General features: G+C 55.1%; 1 protein-coding gene across 6 annotated transcripts; it reads left to right on the top strand.

Annotated features, from left to right (window-relative positions):
* The first annotated feature begins 7,322 nt into the window (after positions 1-7,322).
* On the top strand, positions 7,323-16,985 carry Kctd17 (potassium channel tetramerization domain containing 17). Of its 6 annotated transcripts, XM_057792296.1 has the most exons (9): positions 7,324-7,611; positions 8,696-8,804; positions 11,415-11,506; positions 12,255-12,350; positions 13,335-13,460; positions 14,598-14,691; positions 14,855-14,929; positions 15,281-15,368; positions 16,195-16,985. In XM_057792296.1, exons 1-9 carry the CDS (start codon positions 7,423-7,425, stop codon positions 16,262-16,264), a joined length of 939 nt encoding a protein of 312 aa, XP_057648279.1. In that variant the 5' UTR covers positions 7,324-7,422; the 3' UTR covers positions 16,265-16,985. The 6 variants fall into 6 exon arrangements, 5 of the variants coding, with proteins under 5 accessions (XP_057648280.1, XP_057648279.1, XP_057648283.1 ...); XR_009058480.1 differs by having other exon boundaries at positions 7,325-7,611; positions 14,855-15,368; positions 16,195-16,256; XM_057792300.1 differs by lacking the exons at positions 14,855-14,929; positions 15,281-15,368 and having other exon boundaries at positions 7,325-7,611.
* Positions 16,986-18,478: the final 1,493 nt, after the last annotated feature.

Below are 18,478 nucleotides of genomic sequence, written 5' to 3'. Positions count from 1 at the left end.
AAACCTGAACTCAGCCAGGCTTTCCAGCGATGACCCAGGGCTTCCCACTAGGCTGTACGCCAGAATAACTGACTGCTCTCTGCAGGGCCTGCACCAGTTTGCATGTGCCCTGCCCTTCCTCTCCTCACTCTGTGAGGGTCTGGGAAGAAACTTGCAAAGCCAGCAATGACCAGAAGTTTGTCTACTTGACAAATATTTGTGGAGCACCCCGCTGCACTGAAGCCTTTCCCAGCCCTAACTAACCAGCTGCATCACAATATTCCAGTTCTCTGGACCACTGTGCTAAAGGTCATAGTCCAAAGCACCCATCAACCTGAGGACAGTGTCGCGGGCCTGGCCCCCTGGAGTTGGCCCTGCCCAAGACCTCTCCTCCTGGACCTCAGACTTTCTTCTGAAATGGAAGCAAGAGTCCTTCCAGACACAGGGGGGGGCTTGGCACCCACTGGAAGCTCCATAGCCAGTGAGCACAGGGGAAGGTGGAGTCACCAGGGGAAAGGAGCAAGCTCTCAAGGTACCTGGAAATGTCACCATTTTAAGAATAAAGCCGGCAGTGGTAGCGCACATCTTTAATCCCAGCACTTGGGAGGCAGAGGCAGGCTGATCTCTGAGTTCAAGGCCAGCCTGGGCTACAGAGTGAGTTCCAGGATAGCCAGAATTATACAGAGAAGCTTTGTCTCAATAAAATAAATAAATAAATAAATAAATAAATAAATAAATAAATAGATGAATGAATCGATGAATGAATCAATCAATCAATCAATGGAAAGAATATATCTTTAACACATTTCCCTGACTGGGGTGAGATGTACCCCAACCCCCAAGGCTTTGTTTGATATTTTTGGTGCATGGTGCTGCCTTCAGAGGCTGGGTCTTATACTGATCCCATACTATGGTCACAGGGGAATGCTCTTTGCTGAGTTTAGAAGGGAAAAACCATTTACTGCAGTTTATAATGAAGAAAAAAGAAGGTTAGGAAACGAAAAAAAGCAGAGGAAGGGAAGGAGGGGGAGATGAGAAATAAAGGTAATGAAGTATTGACATTTTTATTTGGGGGGATGTAACTGTGCGACATTTCTTTAAACCTGAAGATAGAATCTTTTTGTTTTTGTCTTGTGGGGTTTTTGTTTGTTTGTTTGTTTGTTTTTATCAGCTTTTTTGATTCTGTCTCCACTGGAGCTGATAACTGGACTCACATTCTGAAAACAAAGTACAAAGACCACCTAAAGCTGTTATCCCAAGGGAAGTGGGTAAGGATTCATCTTGGAAGTCCAGCACAGAGACAGACAAGGCCCCAGAACAGCCAGAGGACAGATAGACTTCACAGGCTGCCGCTGTGGCCTGGTGCACCTGAGAGCCTTCCGTCTCTGAGTGAAGGGGCTTCCTGCAGACCTCTGCAGAGCCCTGTGTCCTGGGTACAGCAGGCTCGAAGATGGGGTTTGGTGAGGTTCAGAAAAGCAGGCAGACCATATAAGTCGGAAGATGTGCTGAGCAGAGTGCATACTGTCCACAGGTTTTCCTGGGGCTAGCTAAGGAAATGATGGCGAGATGGACCCTCCAGGGGAGCTTTGTACTAGCGCTAGGCATTGGGTCAATCCCCAGACTCTGTTATAGCCTTGCTCCTCGTGCGATATCCACGGACCAATCAGAGAAGGCACTACCCGAGAAGGGCCTTGCACTGTGAACCATTCCCAGCAGTGAGGGCTCCAAAGAATGCCCACCACGAACACCAGAAAACACAACAAAAACTAGCCAGCTAGTCATATATTCTGGTCACAAGAAAGTCCCCCGAGAAGAAGGGCTCCGGGGGTAGGGAAGCCTCTCACTTCCTTTCTTCTGCTTGTATCCTCAGCTGACAGCAGGAATTGACTCTATACACAGTGTCACAGGCGAGTTGCTGAGGCGAGGGGAGGGGGAGGCGGAGGCGGGGGGGGGGAGGGGGGGGAGCAGGAAAGAACCGGACCTTCCCTCTGGGTCCTTCCAGGACAGCAGACGGCTGCAGCTTCCAGTTGGACTGGGATTAAAGTGATCACTCACCGTGTACCTGACTGGGGTGGCCAGTGCTGGGGCCCGGAGGTGGGGGGATACACAGTGTGACGTTGAGAATAGACTGATAACAAGTCGCAAGACTGCCTCGTTCTAGGAGCCAAGCTTTTGAAATCCCAACCACAACAGCGAATCAAGCAGTAGGGCAGGCTACAGAGGAGTCTGACGAGCGCCCCCTGCTGACTGAAGGGAGCAGCTCCCAGACCCAGACCTAGGCCCAGGTGGTCCCCGGGTGCCCAGCGGCTGCAACATCACCAGGTATGTCTCTGCAAAATGTGAGCAGGCACCTCTTTCTCCTGGAACTCGCCACGTAGACCAGGCTGGCCTTGAACTCACCTTCTGTCTCTGCCTCCTGAGTGCTGGGATTAAAGGCATGGACCACTGTGCCTGGCCTCAGACTGCCTTTTCACAACACAAGTGAGTTGAGAAGGCACCCCATTGAGTGGAAGGCAGTTATAGGCCCTTCCTGTGAACTCAAGGGGAGGGTGGAGAACTCACCTAGATAATTAATTTATTTTTTGAGAAATTCATTTATTTTTGAGGTGGTCTCAGTAGCCCACCTTCCCTCACCTCCCAAGTAAGAGGATTACAGATGTGCCCCAACCCTGGGTTTCCTCTGAAACCAAACCCCCACCCTTGAGACAAGCTTGGTGAGCATCTGCTAAAATTCTAGAACATCCTAGGTAAGACCATGAAGCCTGCTGCTCAGTAGGAACAGTTCCTGCGGCTAGATGTGTGCTCTCTGACCCACTCTGTCCCATTGTCTCCTCGGGTGACCTAACCAGGTGTTGACTTCCAGGCAGTGCCCACACAAGGATAAGCAGCAGAGCCCGCCCTCAGGCAGGGGTGGAATTGATGTGAGGAACCAAACAAGGACTTGAAGCTAATTGCGCTATTCTGACATTCTGTACTTGGAGGTGAGGAGAACGGAATGAGTGACATCCTCGTCATAGAACTGCCGGCAGAGATGACACAAGCCTCTCCGATGCTAGGTGCTGCTCAAAGGAGAAGATTCAAAACAGGGCCACCCACGAACGGTGTGCTCAGACGAGAGCCCAGAGGGTGTGCTGAGTCCCCATCAAAGAGTGACTTAAGGATCACTTTAGGCCAAGAGGCTTAGCCTGTAATAGCAGCCACTCTGCCCTGGAGAATTTAGGGATGGCCTCTCTTCCTGCCTTCCTTTCCCTTCTCAGCAGGGAGTGGTTGGTAGGCTAGTTCATGCACCCCTAGTGAGGCAGTCTTTGGCTCAAGCACCACTCTTGACAGAATAGCTGGCTGGGTTCACAAAAGCCGGTACTTTCTGGCCTCTGTGTAAGTGGCACGGAGGGCTCACAGCTCTAGGCCTTGCATGCTGACTGACTGCTTCCTCACAGGTGGGAAATAAGGTTGAGAGAGGGCATGGGGCCTTTAGAAGCCATCCAGCTGCTGAGCTACAAAGCTGGGCTGCTGGTTGGCATCCTTGTCTGGGAGTCTGTGCCACTGCACCTCCACTCTTGTCTGCCTCACTTTCCTGCTAATTCAGGACCCATGGAAAAGCTTCAGATGAGCCCGCAGGGGGCAGTGGAACCAGCTAGCAAGGTTAAGGTTAAAGGTTAGACTCTTCTGAGACTTAGCCACTATCCCAGAAAGTGTTTTAGACACTTTGTTTAGGAATGTTTGGTGTCTCCCAGTATCTTCCAAGGAAGGTTGAGATAAGCGTGCAAAAGACCCCAAGCAAATAAACCGCAAAGAACTGACAATGCAGGATTACAAACACTCTTAAATCCACCTTCCCTGAGCCAAGCAATCCCTCCTGGAAGACCACCAGGGGCCAGCTCTGACATCTTCATCTCCAGCTTTCAATCTTGACACACAGTAGGTGCTCAGTGAACCCAGTGACACACGAGAGTCATTTGGGGAGAAGGGCTAAGGGCCTTTCCACTTAGGATCCGGTGAAGGCCCTCCTAGTACACCTTGTTTTCCCACCTGAAACAGGCCAGACAGAAACCCAGACAGATGCAGGACAGAATGCAGTGGCAAGTGTTGGCTGTCCAGGAGCCTTGGATCTTGCTACCTGGTTCTGGCTGTGACCCTCATTGGTGAGGGTGTCTCTTCAGCTGGGTTGTGGTTTGGATATGAAGTGTCCCCTCCCAGTTCTTATATGAAGACTTAGTCCTCAGCTGGTGGCACTATCGAGGATGAAGCCACTAGCTTTATCAATGGATTCACCCACTGATGAATTCCTAGCTGAGGGGGCTCATCAGAGGTAGGGCCTAGCTAGAGGAAGTGGGTCACTGTGGGCATGCCTTGGAATAGTAGATCTTATTCCTGTTTTCTGGAGTGTTTTCTCTCTCTCTCCTCCTTCTTCTTTATTGTCATGAGGTGAGCATACCCTACATTTAATCCCCAGTACTGCACCCCCCCATGACCCTAACACGTTAGTAAACCATGGAAACTATGAACAAAACAGTAACTCTTACTTCTTTTAAGTTATTTTACTCAGATTATTATTTTTTAAATATTTATTTATTATGTATATAATATTCTTTCTGTATGTCTGCAGGCCAGAAGAGGGCACCAGACGTCATTACAGATGGTTGTGAGCCACCATGTGGTTGCCAGGAATTGAACACAGGACCTTTGGAAGAGCAGGCAATGCTCTTAACCACTGAGCCATCTCTCCAGCCCTACTCGGATTATTTTATCCCAGTAAAAAACATTGACACAGGGGGAGAATTTAGGTGTCTGTTTAAGGGGTTCTGTGTCCAAAGAGAGAGAGACCCTGAAAGAGGGAAAATTGGAGGCCAGCCTTCCTCTTTATTGGGCCTCAAGGTACTGGCCCAGCCATCGCCTGACACCTCCAGGATTGGAGACAAATGGGACAATGCCCAGACCTGTGCTGGGCTCAGGTTGCTCTGCTTGGACCAACTGTGTGGACTGTGATCTCTTCACCTGCAGTATGGCCTTAAAACTGCCACTGCAGGGTTGCCATAGGATCCATGGGGGCTGGAAGGGTGGTATGGCTTCTGAGTTGGTGAGACTAAACTCTGAGGCTGGTTCTGCTCTCTACAGCCCCTTCCAACACGGGTCTCTGAGCCTCATTTTACCTACTGTAAGATAGGTGTGGAGAAGTAGGATCTGTGTCTTAGAGTCCCAGAATGATGACAACCCCATGTGTGGCTACCACCTGAACGAGGACAAGCCCCCAGTGAACAGTACCTGCTGCTTTGGTGACTGTTGTCATCACCATTGTGACAGAATGCCCGGAGCGTGGTCTTGAGAACACAGTGGATGATTACTTGTCTTTGCTGAATGCTTTTGGTGTCTACGGTCAGGCACCTATAAAAGGGCCCTGGCTGGAGGAGGACCTGCTCCCCGTCCATACCAAGGGTTTGCTCCACTCACCTCCCCAGGGATAGTGAGTTTTAGCTGTCAACTTGAAGCAGCCTAGAATTACCTGTGGAGAGGGTTGATAAAGAATTGCCTAAATCAGGTTGGCCTGTGGGCATGTCTGTAGGAGACTGTCTTGATTGCATTCAATGAAGAGGGAAGACCTAGGCTGCTCTGGATGGCACCATTCCCTGTGTTTGGGTCCTGGACTGTCTAAGAGTAGAGAAAGTGAGCTGCACATGTATGTGCTCATTCTCTCTCTGCCCTTGCCTGTGGATGCGACGAGCTGCATCAAGTCCTGCCTCCTTGGTTCCCTACAACAAAGGGCTGTGTCCTGGAATTGTGAGCCAGTTTTCCTCCAGAGCTGGCTTTTGGCAGGATGTTGTATCACAGCAACAGAAAGTGAAACTAGGCCGTTCCCTGAGTCACGTCCAGTGTTTTGGTACTTTTGGTACCTGATGTGTTGTCCTGAAAGGGACACCCATCCTCGGGAGCAATGAGGAGAGGGGAACAGCAAGGGACAGTGTCGTTACAACAGCTTTCCCCATTCCCCCTTCCCATCGCAACAATCCTCTGGATCACAACGCCAGAGTGAGCAACCCAAAGCCCCACCCCTAGGCCTGTCCTCCTTTGCTGAGAGCCTTGGAGCCTCTTCAGTCCTGTGGCGCAGCCCACACTCCTCAAGGACTGGGAGAGGCAGCTGTGGAGGGGGTATCCACAGCTTCCCCTCCCCCATCTGTTTGTTTGTTTGTTTCGAGACAGGGTTTCTCTGTAGTTTTTGGTGCCTGTCCTGGAACTAGCTCTTGTAGACCAGGCTGGCCTCGAACTCACAGAGATCCACTCACCTCTGCTTCCCGAGTGCTGGGATTAAGGGCATGTGCCCCCACCACCCAGCTTCCCTTCCCCCATCTTGCAAACAAACCTGTGCAGGCTACCAGGTGCCTCACCACCAAGCTTCAGTTCTATCATATTTACGGAAGCAGGTGGCATCGGGGAAGTCAGTGCCCCTTCTGACTTAGCTCTGTCCTTGGTCCCACCTGATCCACCCCTCACCTCTCTCCATCTCTGCAGACTAGTGGCCGTTGTGACCAGCCCCACAAGCCCTACAAACCAGGGCTGTCTTCATATCCCCCTCATCTCCCTCATCCCTGCTGTCCAGGCTGACTCCAACTCAGAAAGGAGTTGATGCGGCTGCTTTGGCTTGCCCTCAGGGCGTGGGCAGCTGAGTGGTGCAGGAAGAGGCTGAGGAGGCTTGGGCTTAATGTGGGAGGCCTGGGTTGATCCTTGACAGCCCTTGGAAGAGCGGAGGAAACAGACTTTAGTATGGAAATGCACCGCTGTCCCTTTACTTCTGTAACCCCATCTGTACCACTGTTTTGGTGGTGCCAACCTGGCAGGGCTGCCGGGAGCTTGAATGACTAATATATATGTTCACATAGCTTTCTGGCACACAGAAATGTCCAGACAGCTCTAAATCCAACTACATGTCCTCAAAGAGTTTAGGAGGTAGAGGTGACTCATTGTCATCCCTGTGGTCCTCATATGGAACCAAAAGAAGTATTGCTGGTGTGGTTTAGCATGTCAGAGACCCTGGATTCCATCCCTAGAAACACATGCACGCTCATACGCACACGCGCACACACACATGCACCCACATCTACTAAAAAATAGGTATAGGTAAATATAGGAATCTCTGGAGGCAGAAAGTTCTTCTCAGGTCAGGCATTCCTGAATTGGGGCCCACGCACAAAGAACGAACGTGGGGAGTAGCCGATTTCACTCTTTCCCCAGGGTCCTAGCTTTCTGCAAACCAAGCAGTCTGACCAAAGGGAGAGTCCAAGTGTCCAGGCGCCAAGAAAGGTAATGTGGGGCGGGATCTGCTGTCCGAGCCGCACCAGAACAGGCGCAGCGCATCCCAGCCCTGGCTCCAGACTACAGCTCCCGGCATTCCCCGCGCCTGGTACCCGCCCGCAGCCAGCGGAGGGGAGGCTGCAGACACCGCGGCTGGCGATGAGGATGGAGGCCGGGGAGGCAGCGCCACCGGCGGGGGCGGGCAGCCGCGCCGGGGGCGGCTGGGGCAAGTGGGTGCGGCTGAACGTGGGGGGCACAGTGTTCCTGACCACCCGCCAGACGCTGTGCCGGGAGCAGAAGTCCTTCCTCAGCCGCCTGTGCCAAGGCGAAGAGCTGCAGTCGGATCGGGTGAGCCCACCGAGGGTGGCGTCTGGGTTCCGCGCTCCGGGGCTATCCGGCCTGCATGGCCCTCGCCCTCAGCCTGGGCGGTGTAGCTTTCATAGGATCCCCAAGGCGGGAAGCCCGGGCAGGAGGACGGGGAGGAAGCGGAGCCAAGAGGGAAAGCTGTGCCTATTGCCGTGGCAACGGGACAGCCAAGGCCAAGGCCATTTGGAGCCTTGGAGCGCTGTCCTGGATTCGGGACGCTCCCTTGCTGCGGGGCGGTGCTGGGGGACCGACAAGCCTGGCCTACTGCGCTGCCCTGGCAGACTCCAGCGTTAGGAGTTGATGCGGCTGCTTACCCCCGCCCTTGGGGTGTGGGTAGCTGAGGGGTGCAGGGAGCTGGGTGGAGGAGGCCTAGGGTGTCTTGGAGCTGGGCTTAATGTGGGGAAGAGCCCTGGTCTACCAGATACCACTTGTGGGCTCACCCTGCTCTCCTGCCAACTCCCCGAATGACCTGGAGGGAGTGGGGGTAGGACGGACTTCCCTGCTCTGACTTTGGCCTCCTCGTGCACAAGGCCTCTGGACTTGGCTTGTCAAAGTCCCCTGACCCCCATTGTGTGGCCCTCTCACACTGTGTCCTTGGGTGAGTCCCCTGCTTCCTGATCTTACTGATGCCAGCCCTGCCTCCCTGCGGGCTGCAAGTGTCCAATCAGAGAGCAGCTTCTTAGGAAACTTGCAAACATCTGGTGGATAGTAGGGTTAGCTCAGGGGGACAGCCTTCAAGAAGAAAACTTTCCCAAGAGGGAAATTCACTGAGTGCTGTGCTGAGCTAGGGCTTACCCAGAAGAAAGGTCACGCTCTACGCTCACACTTTAGCCCCTGATTATGGGGGAGAGAAGAGATGCCTCAAGAGCCCAAATGATTGACTCAAGGTCACACAGCCTAGAGAAGACAGAGGCAGGGTTGGAACCCAGCGCCTTGCTCTTCCATTTCATCCCCCTTCCTCTCTCCCTGCAGTCCTTTTCCCCAACCTTTGGTGAGTTGAGCTTATGTGTGGGACTGGGCTTGGGGCAGCTTACACCCCTCTCACTTCCTATGGTCATTTCCACAGGATGAGACAGGGGCCTACCTCATTGACCGAGACCCCACCTACTTCGGGCCCATACTGAACTTCCTCAGGCATGGCAAACTGGTGCTGGACAAGGACATGGCTGAGGAGGGTGAGTTGGTTCCTTGTGCTGGTCTGGGGCTCTCTGGAGCCAGGCAGAGCCTTCGGTGGGACGGCGGGTGGGGGTGGGGAACCATTCTTGTAGTCAGGGTGGCATCTACTTCCCCCCATTATTTTCTGCCTGTCCTGCAAGGGGGTCCCATTCTCCAGGTCTCTGCCAATCTGACAGACCCAAGCTATCATTGAGTGCTGTTCGGGAAGTGATGTGGAAATGGAAGAGGAGCCAGGGAGCCAGTGAGGCCCCAAGGTTTCTGCTGACTTTGGGAATGACCTTGCTCCCAAGCCTTCAGGAAGGCCTGGTGTGATGTTTCAGGCTGGATGGGAGAAGAGCTGGGGCCGCCTTTGCCTTTGTCTGTGTCTCCCAAGCAGGGTCTTGCCATCAGCCATTGGGTGGAGTTCCCAAAGCTGGCTGCTTCTGTAGCCCAGTGGCTCGTGGGGGAGTTGGGGTGCTGTTCCTGGTAGGGCTTCTGCCTTTCCCAGGCCTATGGAGGCTCATATCCTGGCCCAACTGACTTAGAAGCAGTGTAGAGAACAGGCCAGCGGCAGGGACTGTAGCCATCCTCACACCGGCTCTCCTCTGTACACTTGAGTGTCGCTCTGGATCAGGCCAGGCCAGTTTGGACATGTCCGTCTTCTCTGGGTCTCCACTAGTGCCTACAAAATGGACATCATGACCCACATTCGAAAGAGTGGTGTTGGTACTGCAGATGGGTCCTGTGAATCTGTGGGTGTTTTACACAGCCCTTGCTCTAGGCAGTGATCTTCTCTGGCTGACCCCAATCTGAAGATCCCCCTAAAGGACAGGGAGATCATACTCAGAGTTCACTGTAGGTAGCTCGCTCTGCTCAGCCTCCAGCTAGCTGCCTAGCAGTCCGAGGGGAAGAGATCACGTGGGTGGGGCCTGAGCTCAGGAGCAGGTCCCTCTGGGAGGCTCAGGCTCCAGCTACGTCACAGCCAACACCTGTTTACAGGTTCTCACCGTTCAAGGCTCTGCTGTTCTCACAACTTCACATGGGGGAGATCTGCAGAGATGGATTTCAGGAGGGAGCTTGCTGTGTGGCAGTGGAAATGTTAGTTAACCTCTCTGTGTCTACAGAGTCTAGAGGTAGTTGCACCTACCACACTAGGCAGTGGGAAGGTAGACGAGAGTGTCTCACAGCCTGAGGCACACAGCTTAGGGTTGGATGCCTGTCGCGGTTTCTCTCAGCCAGGGCCTGGGAGATTTCTGTCACTCAGGCAGTGGTCCTTGCTGACTGTCCCTTTGGGCAGGTATGGGCTGAGCACCAATAGAGATCAGAATGACCCCTGGTCCAGTTCCAGCTGCTGTAAGGAAGTCCCAGAGGCTCGGGGCCTATGACAACAGCTGCTGATCCCTCCCACTTGATAGGCTGGGATTCAGGGTCAGTGTGTTAGCCTGGAGGCCTGACCCTTTCCCCTGCTGCCAGCTGCCCACTGTGTGCTCTACGCAGGCAGAGGGAGTCATTGGGTGTCAGCCACCATTCAGAGAGCACTCACTTCCCTGGATTCCCGTCATCATGACCCCTCACCTCCCAACCAGAGTCCCTCCATCACATGGCAGTTCGGTTTCAGAGGTTCAGGATTGAGAGGATATAACAGTCTGTGATGGTCCCTGTCCCCAGAGAGCCCAGCAGCCCACATCTTGCAGGGACTTCCTGTAGTCCAGACTCCTGAGAGCTTTTTGCACTTCACTGAGTGGGAGGAGGGATGACTGACTTAATCTTAAAGATCAGTCTATAACACACAGACAGTGATACCTGCGTCCCTCACGTCCCAGGACCTCTGATGAATCCATCCACAAGAGCTTTATCAGCAGTTATGAGTGGTAGCTGGGAGTGCCCAAAAATTTACTTCTAGCAAGGGGTTCAGGGCTCTGAAAGTGGAGCATGCCTTGGCTCTGCGGCTTACAGGCCCCGTGACCTTGGAAACCTGTTTTTCTCTCAGCCTCAGTTTCCCCGGTTGTTCAGTGGACATAATGAAAGTATTCCCTTCTAGTTCTGACAAGTATCATAACGCAACAGGCCTGGTACTTCGCATGTGTTTGATGAATGAGGACACACAGTGGGTGGCCTAGGCCCTCACTGTAGTATTCTAGGACACAGTCCCAGCGAGCCTTCTCTCTTGATGCCCAAAGCGTTCAGAGTCACCAGGTAGTCCTGGATCACATGCTCACTGCAGTCCAGGAGATGGGGCTGGCTGAAGAGTAGCATCTCAGCCTCTTATGTGGGGACCAAGAGAAAAAAATGCTCCCTTTTGTTGGACTGAACCAGGTCTCATATAGCCCAGGCTGGCACAAACGTGTTAAGTAACGAAGGAGATCTGTGAACTTCTCATCCTCGTGCCCTGTCTCCCAACCGCTAGGATTACAAGTGTTCACCACCACTCATGGTTTGTGCAGTGCTGGGGATCAAACCTGGGCTTTGTACATGCTAGTCAGTCACTCTACCAATGGAGCAACTCCCTCCATCTGAAATGTTCCCTCTGACCCCTGAACTCCTAGACCCTGTCTAGGAATGTGACCAGAGCAGGAAGTGTGTCTTGGGGCATGGAGACAGTAGAGGTGACCAGCTGCTCTGTGTTCCAGGGGTCCTGGAGGAAGCTGAGTTCTACAACATCGGCCCCCTGATCCGAATCATCAAAGACAGGATGGAGGAGAAAGACTACACAGTGACCCAGGTTTGGAGAGAAGAACCAGGACCCGTGGAGGGAAAGGGGGGATGGTGAAGGGGAGGGGGAGGCCTTCCAGGCTGTTCGGCAAGCCCCATCCTGGATTATACTGCTAGGGTTCTGCCCCTGACTTGGCTACTGCTGTGTGTGACCAGGGGTTATCATGCCCTTCTTTGTTTTCCTCCGTGGAAAGAGATGCTCAAAGTTGCCTAGCTACCCTTGCTCACAGCGGATGCCAGTAGCAATACAATCACCCCCCCCCAACCCCACCCAAGGCTATACAGGATGAGTCTACCTCATGGAGTCAGGCAGTCCCCTGTAGGTACCCATGAGCTGGCATTTCAGAGCTCAGATTCCAGGCCTCTGGGGGACAGGATGAGACATCACCTCCCAACCACAGGGGCTGAAGAGGTGAGGGCTTGACTTGGCTGGTAACCTAGTCTCCTCAAATCCTTCCCAGCTTCCCTCTTGTATCGCCCATATTCCACACATGGCTCTCCCACACTTGAGCTGGTGACCCTGGGCAAGTAACTGAACCTCTCTGAGAGCCTCAGTATACAAGTCCAAAATGCCTAAGGGTCTCGGAAGGAGGAGTCCTGCAAGGGAAGCATCTGGCACACAGTAGATATTCAGACCATGGCTCCCTTCTCCCTGGTCTAACTTTCCTGCCTTCCACTTAGGATTATATAATGTGGGAAGAAGCAACTGGTGCCTGGTGCCCTTAGAGGTGCCCTCCATGTGACCCTTTGACCCACAGGTGCCACCCAAGCATGTGTACCGTGTGCTGCAGTGCCAGGAGGAGGAGCTCACGCAGATGGTTTCCACCATGTCTGATGGCTGGCGCTTCGAGCAGGTGGGCTGGGTACAAGGGACACCCTAAGCTTTGTCCTTCCTGCAGTCTCAGCCTCCAGTCCCTCCCCCTGCCCAAACCCAGAGTCTTCTTGAATGGAACTAAGCAAGACTAGAAAAGTGCCTGCTGGACACAGATGGACTGAGAAGGAGGCAAGGGACACTTGTCACTGGGCATCTGCACAGCAGCCGGTCTCTGGTCCTCAGGGGCAGCTCAGGTATAGGAGACCAGAACGCCAGAGTTGAATGGAATCCTTGCCGTACCCTGAGCCTGACCTCCAGGGCTCATGACAGTCAAGCACAGTGATTCCCTTTCCGGGAAGCCCCAGGTGGTGGCTTCCCAAGGTATGTGCCTCCGGGCCATATATGGCCCACCACAGGAGTCTCCTGTTATCAGCCACATGGCCATACTCCGCCTCTTGTGTTTCTAGAGCCATAGAGCCTCCCCCTTCATTAACTCAAGGTTCAGTCTGCCCTGAGATCAAGAGAAGAGATGAGCTAGTTCCCTATGCACCTAGCCCACCAGCCTCTTCCCACAGGGAGACTAGAACAGAAGGCTAGGATTCCAGGATAGCCATTGTGAGGAAGACCAACCAGCCAGCTAGGACGGGAGGGCCCCCTCTCTTCCAGCCCTGCATCCTGGGATGTGAGCTCATGGTATCCCCTTCCCAAGGCCTTTGTGAAGCTGAAAAGAGCCATCAGGAAAGGTTCTATCTTTGGGTAGGACTCCATCAGCACCAGTGCCCTATTAGGAGAGCCACATCGACACTCAAAAGGTGGAGGCAGGAAGTCAAGTTAGCCTCAACTGCATAGTGAGTCTGAGGCCCCGTCTCAGAAAGCCTAGAAATGGTGTGAGCAAATCTGTAAGACCCCAGAAAGGAAGTGGAGGGCTCCTGGGCTGGGCTTGCTAGTCTGGGTCCTCCAGTAGACTGCTATCTCTCTTGCCCTCTGCTGGCAAGGAGGGTAGTGAGTCCTACCCTTCCTCCAGCTGGTGAACATCGGTTCCTCCTACAACTACGGCAGCGAGGACCAGGCCGAGTTCCTGTGTGTGGTGTCCAAGGAACTCCATAGCTCCCCACATGGCCTAAGTTCCGAGTCTAGCCGTAAGACCAAGGTGAGTCCCTGCCCTGTGCGAAGACAGCACCTCTTCCCCATTCCGCTGCTCCGTCCTCCCTCCTGCTGCACCCACATAACACTCATGGTCATGGTCACAGCCAACGCCATCCATCCCATGCCACTACAGTCCAGTCAGCTCACACCCTTGGCCCAGGCTGGGAAGCAGTCAGGTAGCACTGTTGCAAGGGCACAGACAGGGCGGTGGGCTTGACACCTCTTATTCATGAGGCCACAGGGAAAGGTGTTGGAGCCCGAGGCAGAGCACGCTGAGCGAGGGGCCCAGGTGTGGCGCACTGCTTTGTCTCTCTTCTCACATCTTTGCTGTATTCTTTGTGAAGGGAGAAGTGGCTCATAAGCGCTCTGGAGATTCCACAGCGGAACTCCTGGCTTCCCAGCGACTGTCTAGTGTCAGCCTAGGTCAGGATGGGGAAGTCCCACAGTCCTACCCTTCCCCAGGCCTTTTGGGTAGCCTGGTGTCAGGAGCCCCATGGGCTCTGGCCTAGGCAGCAATCTCCCAAGTTGGCAGCCAGCCTTTGGGCCAGAATTGAGTAGGGTCCAGTACCCTTAGGCCTGCAGTAGGGCCCACACTATAGGCATGATCCAGGTTGGGAAGGTGGACGCTGTGCCCATGTGCAGGAGTCTTAGGAACTCTGGCTTCCCACCCAGTCCTGCTGTGATCCCTTACCACCCCTCCCCTCCCCCCATTGCCAGTGGCTGGCTCCTTCCTCTAAGAGTGCAGGATGCCCTACTGCTCTGCCTCCCTGTGTCACCAACCTGGCCCAGGCTGCCAGACACTGTTGCTGGCATCTAGATCTGGCTGGTGACTGCCCTGGGACAACCTTGGCTTCCTGCTCTGGATCCATCCTCCCAAAGTAAGGCCTTCCCAGGAGCCCAGTGGCTCCTCCTCCAGCCCTCCCCGTAGCTGGGTTCCATAACAGCAGCCTGGCTGATCCTCTGAGCATCCCCTCTGGGCTAGGGAAGCTGCTTTGACTGAAGCCCTCTTCTCTCAGAGGTCCCTTTCATCCCACCTGCCCCTCTGTCCTGAGGTCGGGGGTCCCTGCGGACAGTCGCCCGCAGCCCCGCCCCCTCGTCAGTGTCTCCACTCTCTCTTCCCTGATCGGTGGCGGGTGCGCAGAGCACGGACGAGCAGCTGGAGGAGCAGCGGCGGCAGGAGGTGGAGGAGGTGGAGGTGGCCCAGGTGCAGGTGGAGGCGGATGCCCAGGAGAAAGGTGCAGCCCGCCCCCAAGAGGACGATTGCTAATGACAGCCCGGGCCTCCCGCCCTCTCCCTGCTGGAGCAGCTGCCGCCGGGAACTGCGGGGGCGGGCCACCAGGGTTAGCTCAGCGCCTGGCGCCTCGCCCATAACCATCCCTCTCTCACTTTCTCTTGCAGCCCTGTCATCTCAGGATCCCGCTAACCTTTTCTCCCTCCCACCACCGCCTCCTCCTCCTCCGCTTCCTGCTGGAGGTCCTGCTTCATCTTCATCCACCTCCTCTTCCTCCTGGATCTCATCTGCACCCTGCCTCTTCCCTCTCTGCCCCTGCCCAGGTTTCCTCTCCGCCTGCTCCCGTCTCCACCCTGGGGCTGCCCTAGTCCCAGTCTCCCGTGCCCTCTCCCCGGGCCCCCTGGCCCTGCATCCCCAAGCATCCTGCCTGCCGCCTTCTGTGCCCCTTTCGGCCCCTTCTGCCTCCTGGCCTGGGGAGGAGGGGCGTAGCCGCATCTGCTCTATGTCCTCCAACCCAGCAGGGCACCTCTGAGGCTGGCCTTGGCCACAGGCCCCACTCTTCCCGCTTGCCTCCTCACGTTTCCTCCTTGCAGGTCCCTGTCTGCACCCTCCCAGACCCAAGCCTGAGCTTGCTGTGAGAGCTCCTCGGCCCCGCGCCCGCCCCCAGAGCTGCTGCCCCTGGTTTGTAGCCTGGCAGAGCTGGAGGGAGGGGCGGAAGCAAGGAGGGTGCTCATATCTTGTCCTTGGACTTGAGCCAAGCTTTTGGCTGGCTGATTCTTTCCACCCACCAAACTCTCTCAACTTATCTGGGCTTGGGGTGAGACCCTGAGAGCTGAAAAAGTCCACAAGTGGAGACTCTTGTACCTGCCTGCCTATAGTCAGTCAGCACTGAAGCCAGGCCAGGGGAGGGGAAGACTAGCCATGTGCCTCTGCCCCATCACGCATGTCTAGAAGCTCGTGCAACACTGCATGTGGGTACTGTGTCCCCTAGTTCTGTGGAGTGGGTTGCCAGGCCACATGTGGTGGCCCTTGACTGATGATCTGGCAAGAGCCTGCCAAGGATTGGAGCGTGGCAAGAAAAGACTTGATCTCTAACTGGGTGACCATAGCCCCCAGTCAAGCTGATCTCCCTGTGTGACCTTGGGCAAGTCACTGCCTCTCTTTGGGCCACAGTTGGATTCTAAGATGGGGCGAACAGCTGCTTCCAGTGGCCCCCTTTTGCCTGGGAAAGCAGTGATCTGCCCCTCCTATCCCTGTCCCCTCACCAGGCTGCCACCACCAGCCCAAGACTGGCAGTTTCTCCCCTCCTCGGTCCTGACTCCGCCTCCTTTGGGCCTCAGCCCCACCCCTCCTCTAGAGCCAGCCTGGGACTCACTTGCCTTTCTCTCTCCCTCCCTCCCCCACTCTCCTCAACTTTCCTGTCCTGGCATCACCCTGTCCTCACCCCACCCTGATTTTCTGACCCCCTCTCCTCTTCCTTCTGTCCCTCTCCTCTCTTATTTTCTAGCTATTACAAGCCAGAGGCACCCGGATGTGAGCCCCCAGATCACCTCCAGGGACTTGGGGTTCCGATCTGAAATCCTTTATTTTTGTACCACGGGGTGGGCCCCCGGCCCGAGGAGGAAGACTTGCCCTCTCCCTTGTCACTGCTGCCTGCATCTGCCGGGCTGGGACCCAATCCTGCCTTCTGGCCCAGGCCTTGGGCCCTCTGGGACCTTGGAAGGCTTGAGGTGGGCCCTGGGGTCTCCAGGCAGAGTCACCTGCCCATGGCCAAAGTGTGGCACTGCCCACCCATATCTCCCAGGTCCTTTTGTCCCCTCGCCTGGGTCCCCTTGCTGCATGGCAGATACACTCTCTCCCAGCCCAGTCATACCACCTCCTGCAGCCTCCATGGCACCCCTCCTCCTCCCACCTACCTCACAGGGGTGTTGTGAGGACCCGGGAGGAATGGGGTTCCTAAGTGTCTGGGGTTGCAGTCCTTACCTTCTGGGGGGAGGGGCTCTGGCCTAGCCCCCAAGTGGGTCATTATAGCTTCAGATACTGGTGGGGACAGTGTGAGGACTTAGCCAAGCAGGAAGGAAGCTACAGACTTGGCATCACCTTGTCTGCCCCTCCCCCATACCACCATGCCTTTGGCAGCAGAGTGCGCTGGGTCTTTGAGGCTGCCCAGGAACTTGTGGTGGGGGAGGGGACAGGTGTGAAAGGGGCTGAGCTGCCCCTCTGTGTCTTGACCCCCTGGGATGGGCACACATCTGTCAGCTGTGTCCCACTCACCCTGAAATAAACCTGAACAAACAGGCCGGCCTGGCTGCTTCCCTCTTTCTCTGGGCCACTTTTGGGGACAGGGCTTAAACTCTCAGGTGTGGTAGACCCACTTTTCCTGAACCCCTGCCGTTGTCAAGTCCTGTACCCAGGAGTCAGAGTTGAGGCTCTCTGCTCTGTCCTGCAGTAGCCTAAGCTCTGGGCCATCCCTCCACTTCTGCTGGATCACCTTGCCCTCTTGCCTGCGCATCCTACTCCCTTTGTGAAGCTGGGCCACCAGCTTCTGACTGTCCCTACACTCAGGTCAGGGGCCAGGGCACCCTCCTGTCAGCTCACAGCTCGGAAAACATCACCTCAGCCCAGCCGACGTGCAGTCCCTAAAGGTGAGCCCACTTTTCCTGCCAGCTCTTCAGGAGCCAGCTAGAGGCTTGTTGAAAGATGTGGTCCTCCTTCCCCACCTGTCTTAATTTTAATAGAGAATAGGTGGGACCCCTATTTTAACCCCCTAGGGCTAGGAATTGGGAGAGGGCTGCCATATGACCCTTTTGTGACAGAGGCCCTCGCTATCTGCCTGGCCCCTTCCCTTCGTAGCAGGCTCCAGTGTCTCCCGCAGCTTCATGGTTGGCCCCACCCCTTTGCCTTCATGCCTGTCAGTTCCAGATCTCTATGCATGTGCCACTTGTCACTACTGCCTCCAAGGGGCGCCCCTGTGCCCTAAATCTTCCAGCTCACCTCCATGGCTTGCTCCAGTCATCTCTGTCCTCTCCCTGGACTTCATCGCCAGTCACCTGCCTCCTGCTCCCCCAACATGGTGTGGGTGCTGCTTGTAAGATGTGAAGCAACTCTGCTTTCCAGCCTGCCGTGGCTCCCATAGCCCCCGGGTCAAATCCTCCACTCATTCTCGGGTCTCACCTCCCTGCAGCCCCCCCCCACGCTTCAGTGCTCCCCCTTTTCTCCTCTGTTCTGGCCATATCTAGGGCTATATACCCTTGGCCCTTTCCTTTCCTCCAGAAAACCTTTACCTGCCTTTGAGTCCCCTCCCACTGTTCTCCGCAGTGGCCTCTAGACATGTCACAAGGGGTTGATCCAGCAGCAGGTCTGTTCCAGTGACAGGCATAAGACGTGTGAGGTCATTCAGAGAGCATCATCGGGGCTTGGTCAAGTGCTTTATTTTCAGAACAGATGGAGGTCCTCCAGTGAATGGCAGGGAGGGCCCCGGAGCAGACCAAGCTGCAGCAGACACCTGCGGCTAGCGCTGCCCCATAGTTTGGCTTATAGTGTGGCCCACTTGGCAGTCTCAAGGGCTCTGAGGGTTTTTGCTTGATAGAGGCACCTTCTTCCCACCCATCCACAGTACACAGGGGCCTCACAGGCTGGAATCTGCTCTCTGAGTCAGTTCCCTCCAAGTGGGGAAGGAATCTTACTTTCCTACAGACTGGGAGCCAGAATCACTGACACCAGACCCCACCCCAAAACAATGGTAGAAGGAGGAAAGAGGGGGAACAGCTAGAAGGAGAAAGGGCTAGAGG

Source organism: Chionomys nivalis, chromosome 17, assembly GCF_950005125.1.
Source record: "Chionomys nivalis chromosome 17, mChiNiv1.1, whole genome shotgun sequence".
Taxonomy (NCBI): Eukaryota; Metazoa; Chordata; class Mammalia; order Rodentia; family Cricetidae; genus Chionomys; species Chionomys nivalis.
The sequence above is the reverse complement of the archived record's forward strand: the minus strand, read 5'-3'. Positions and strand labels throughout refer to the sequence as shown.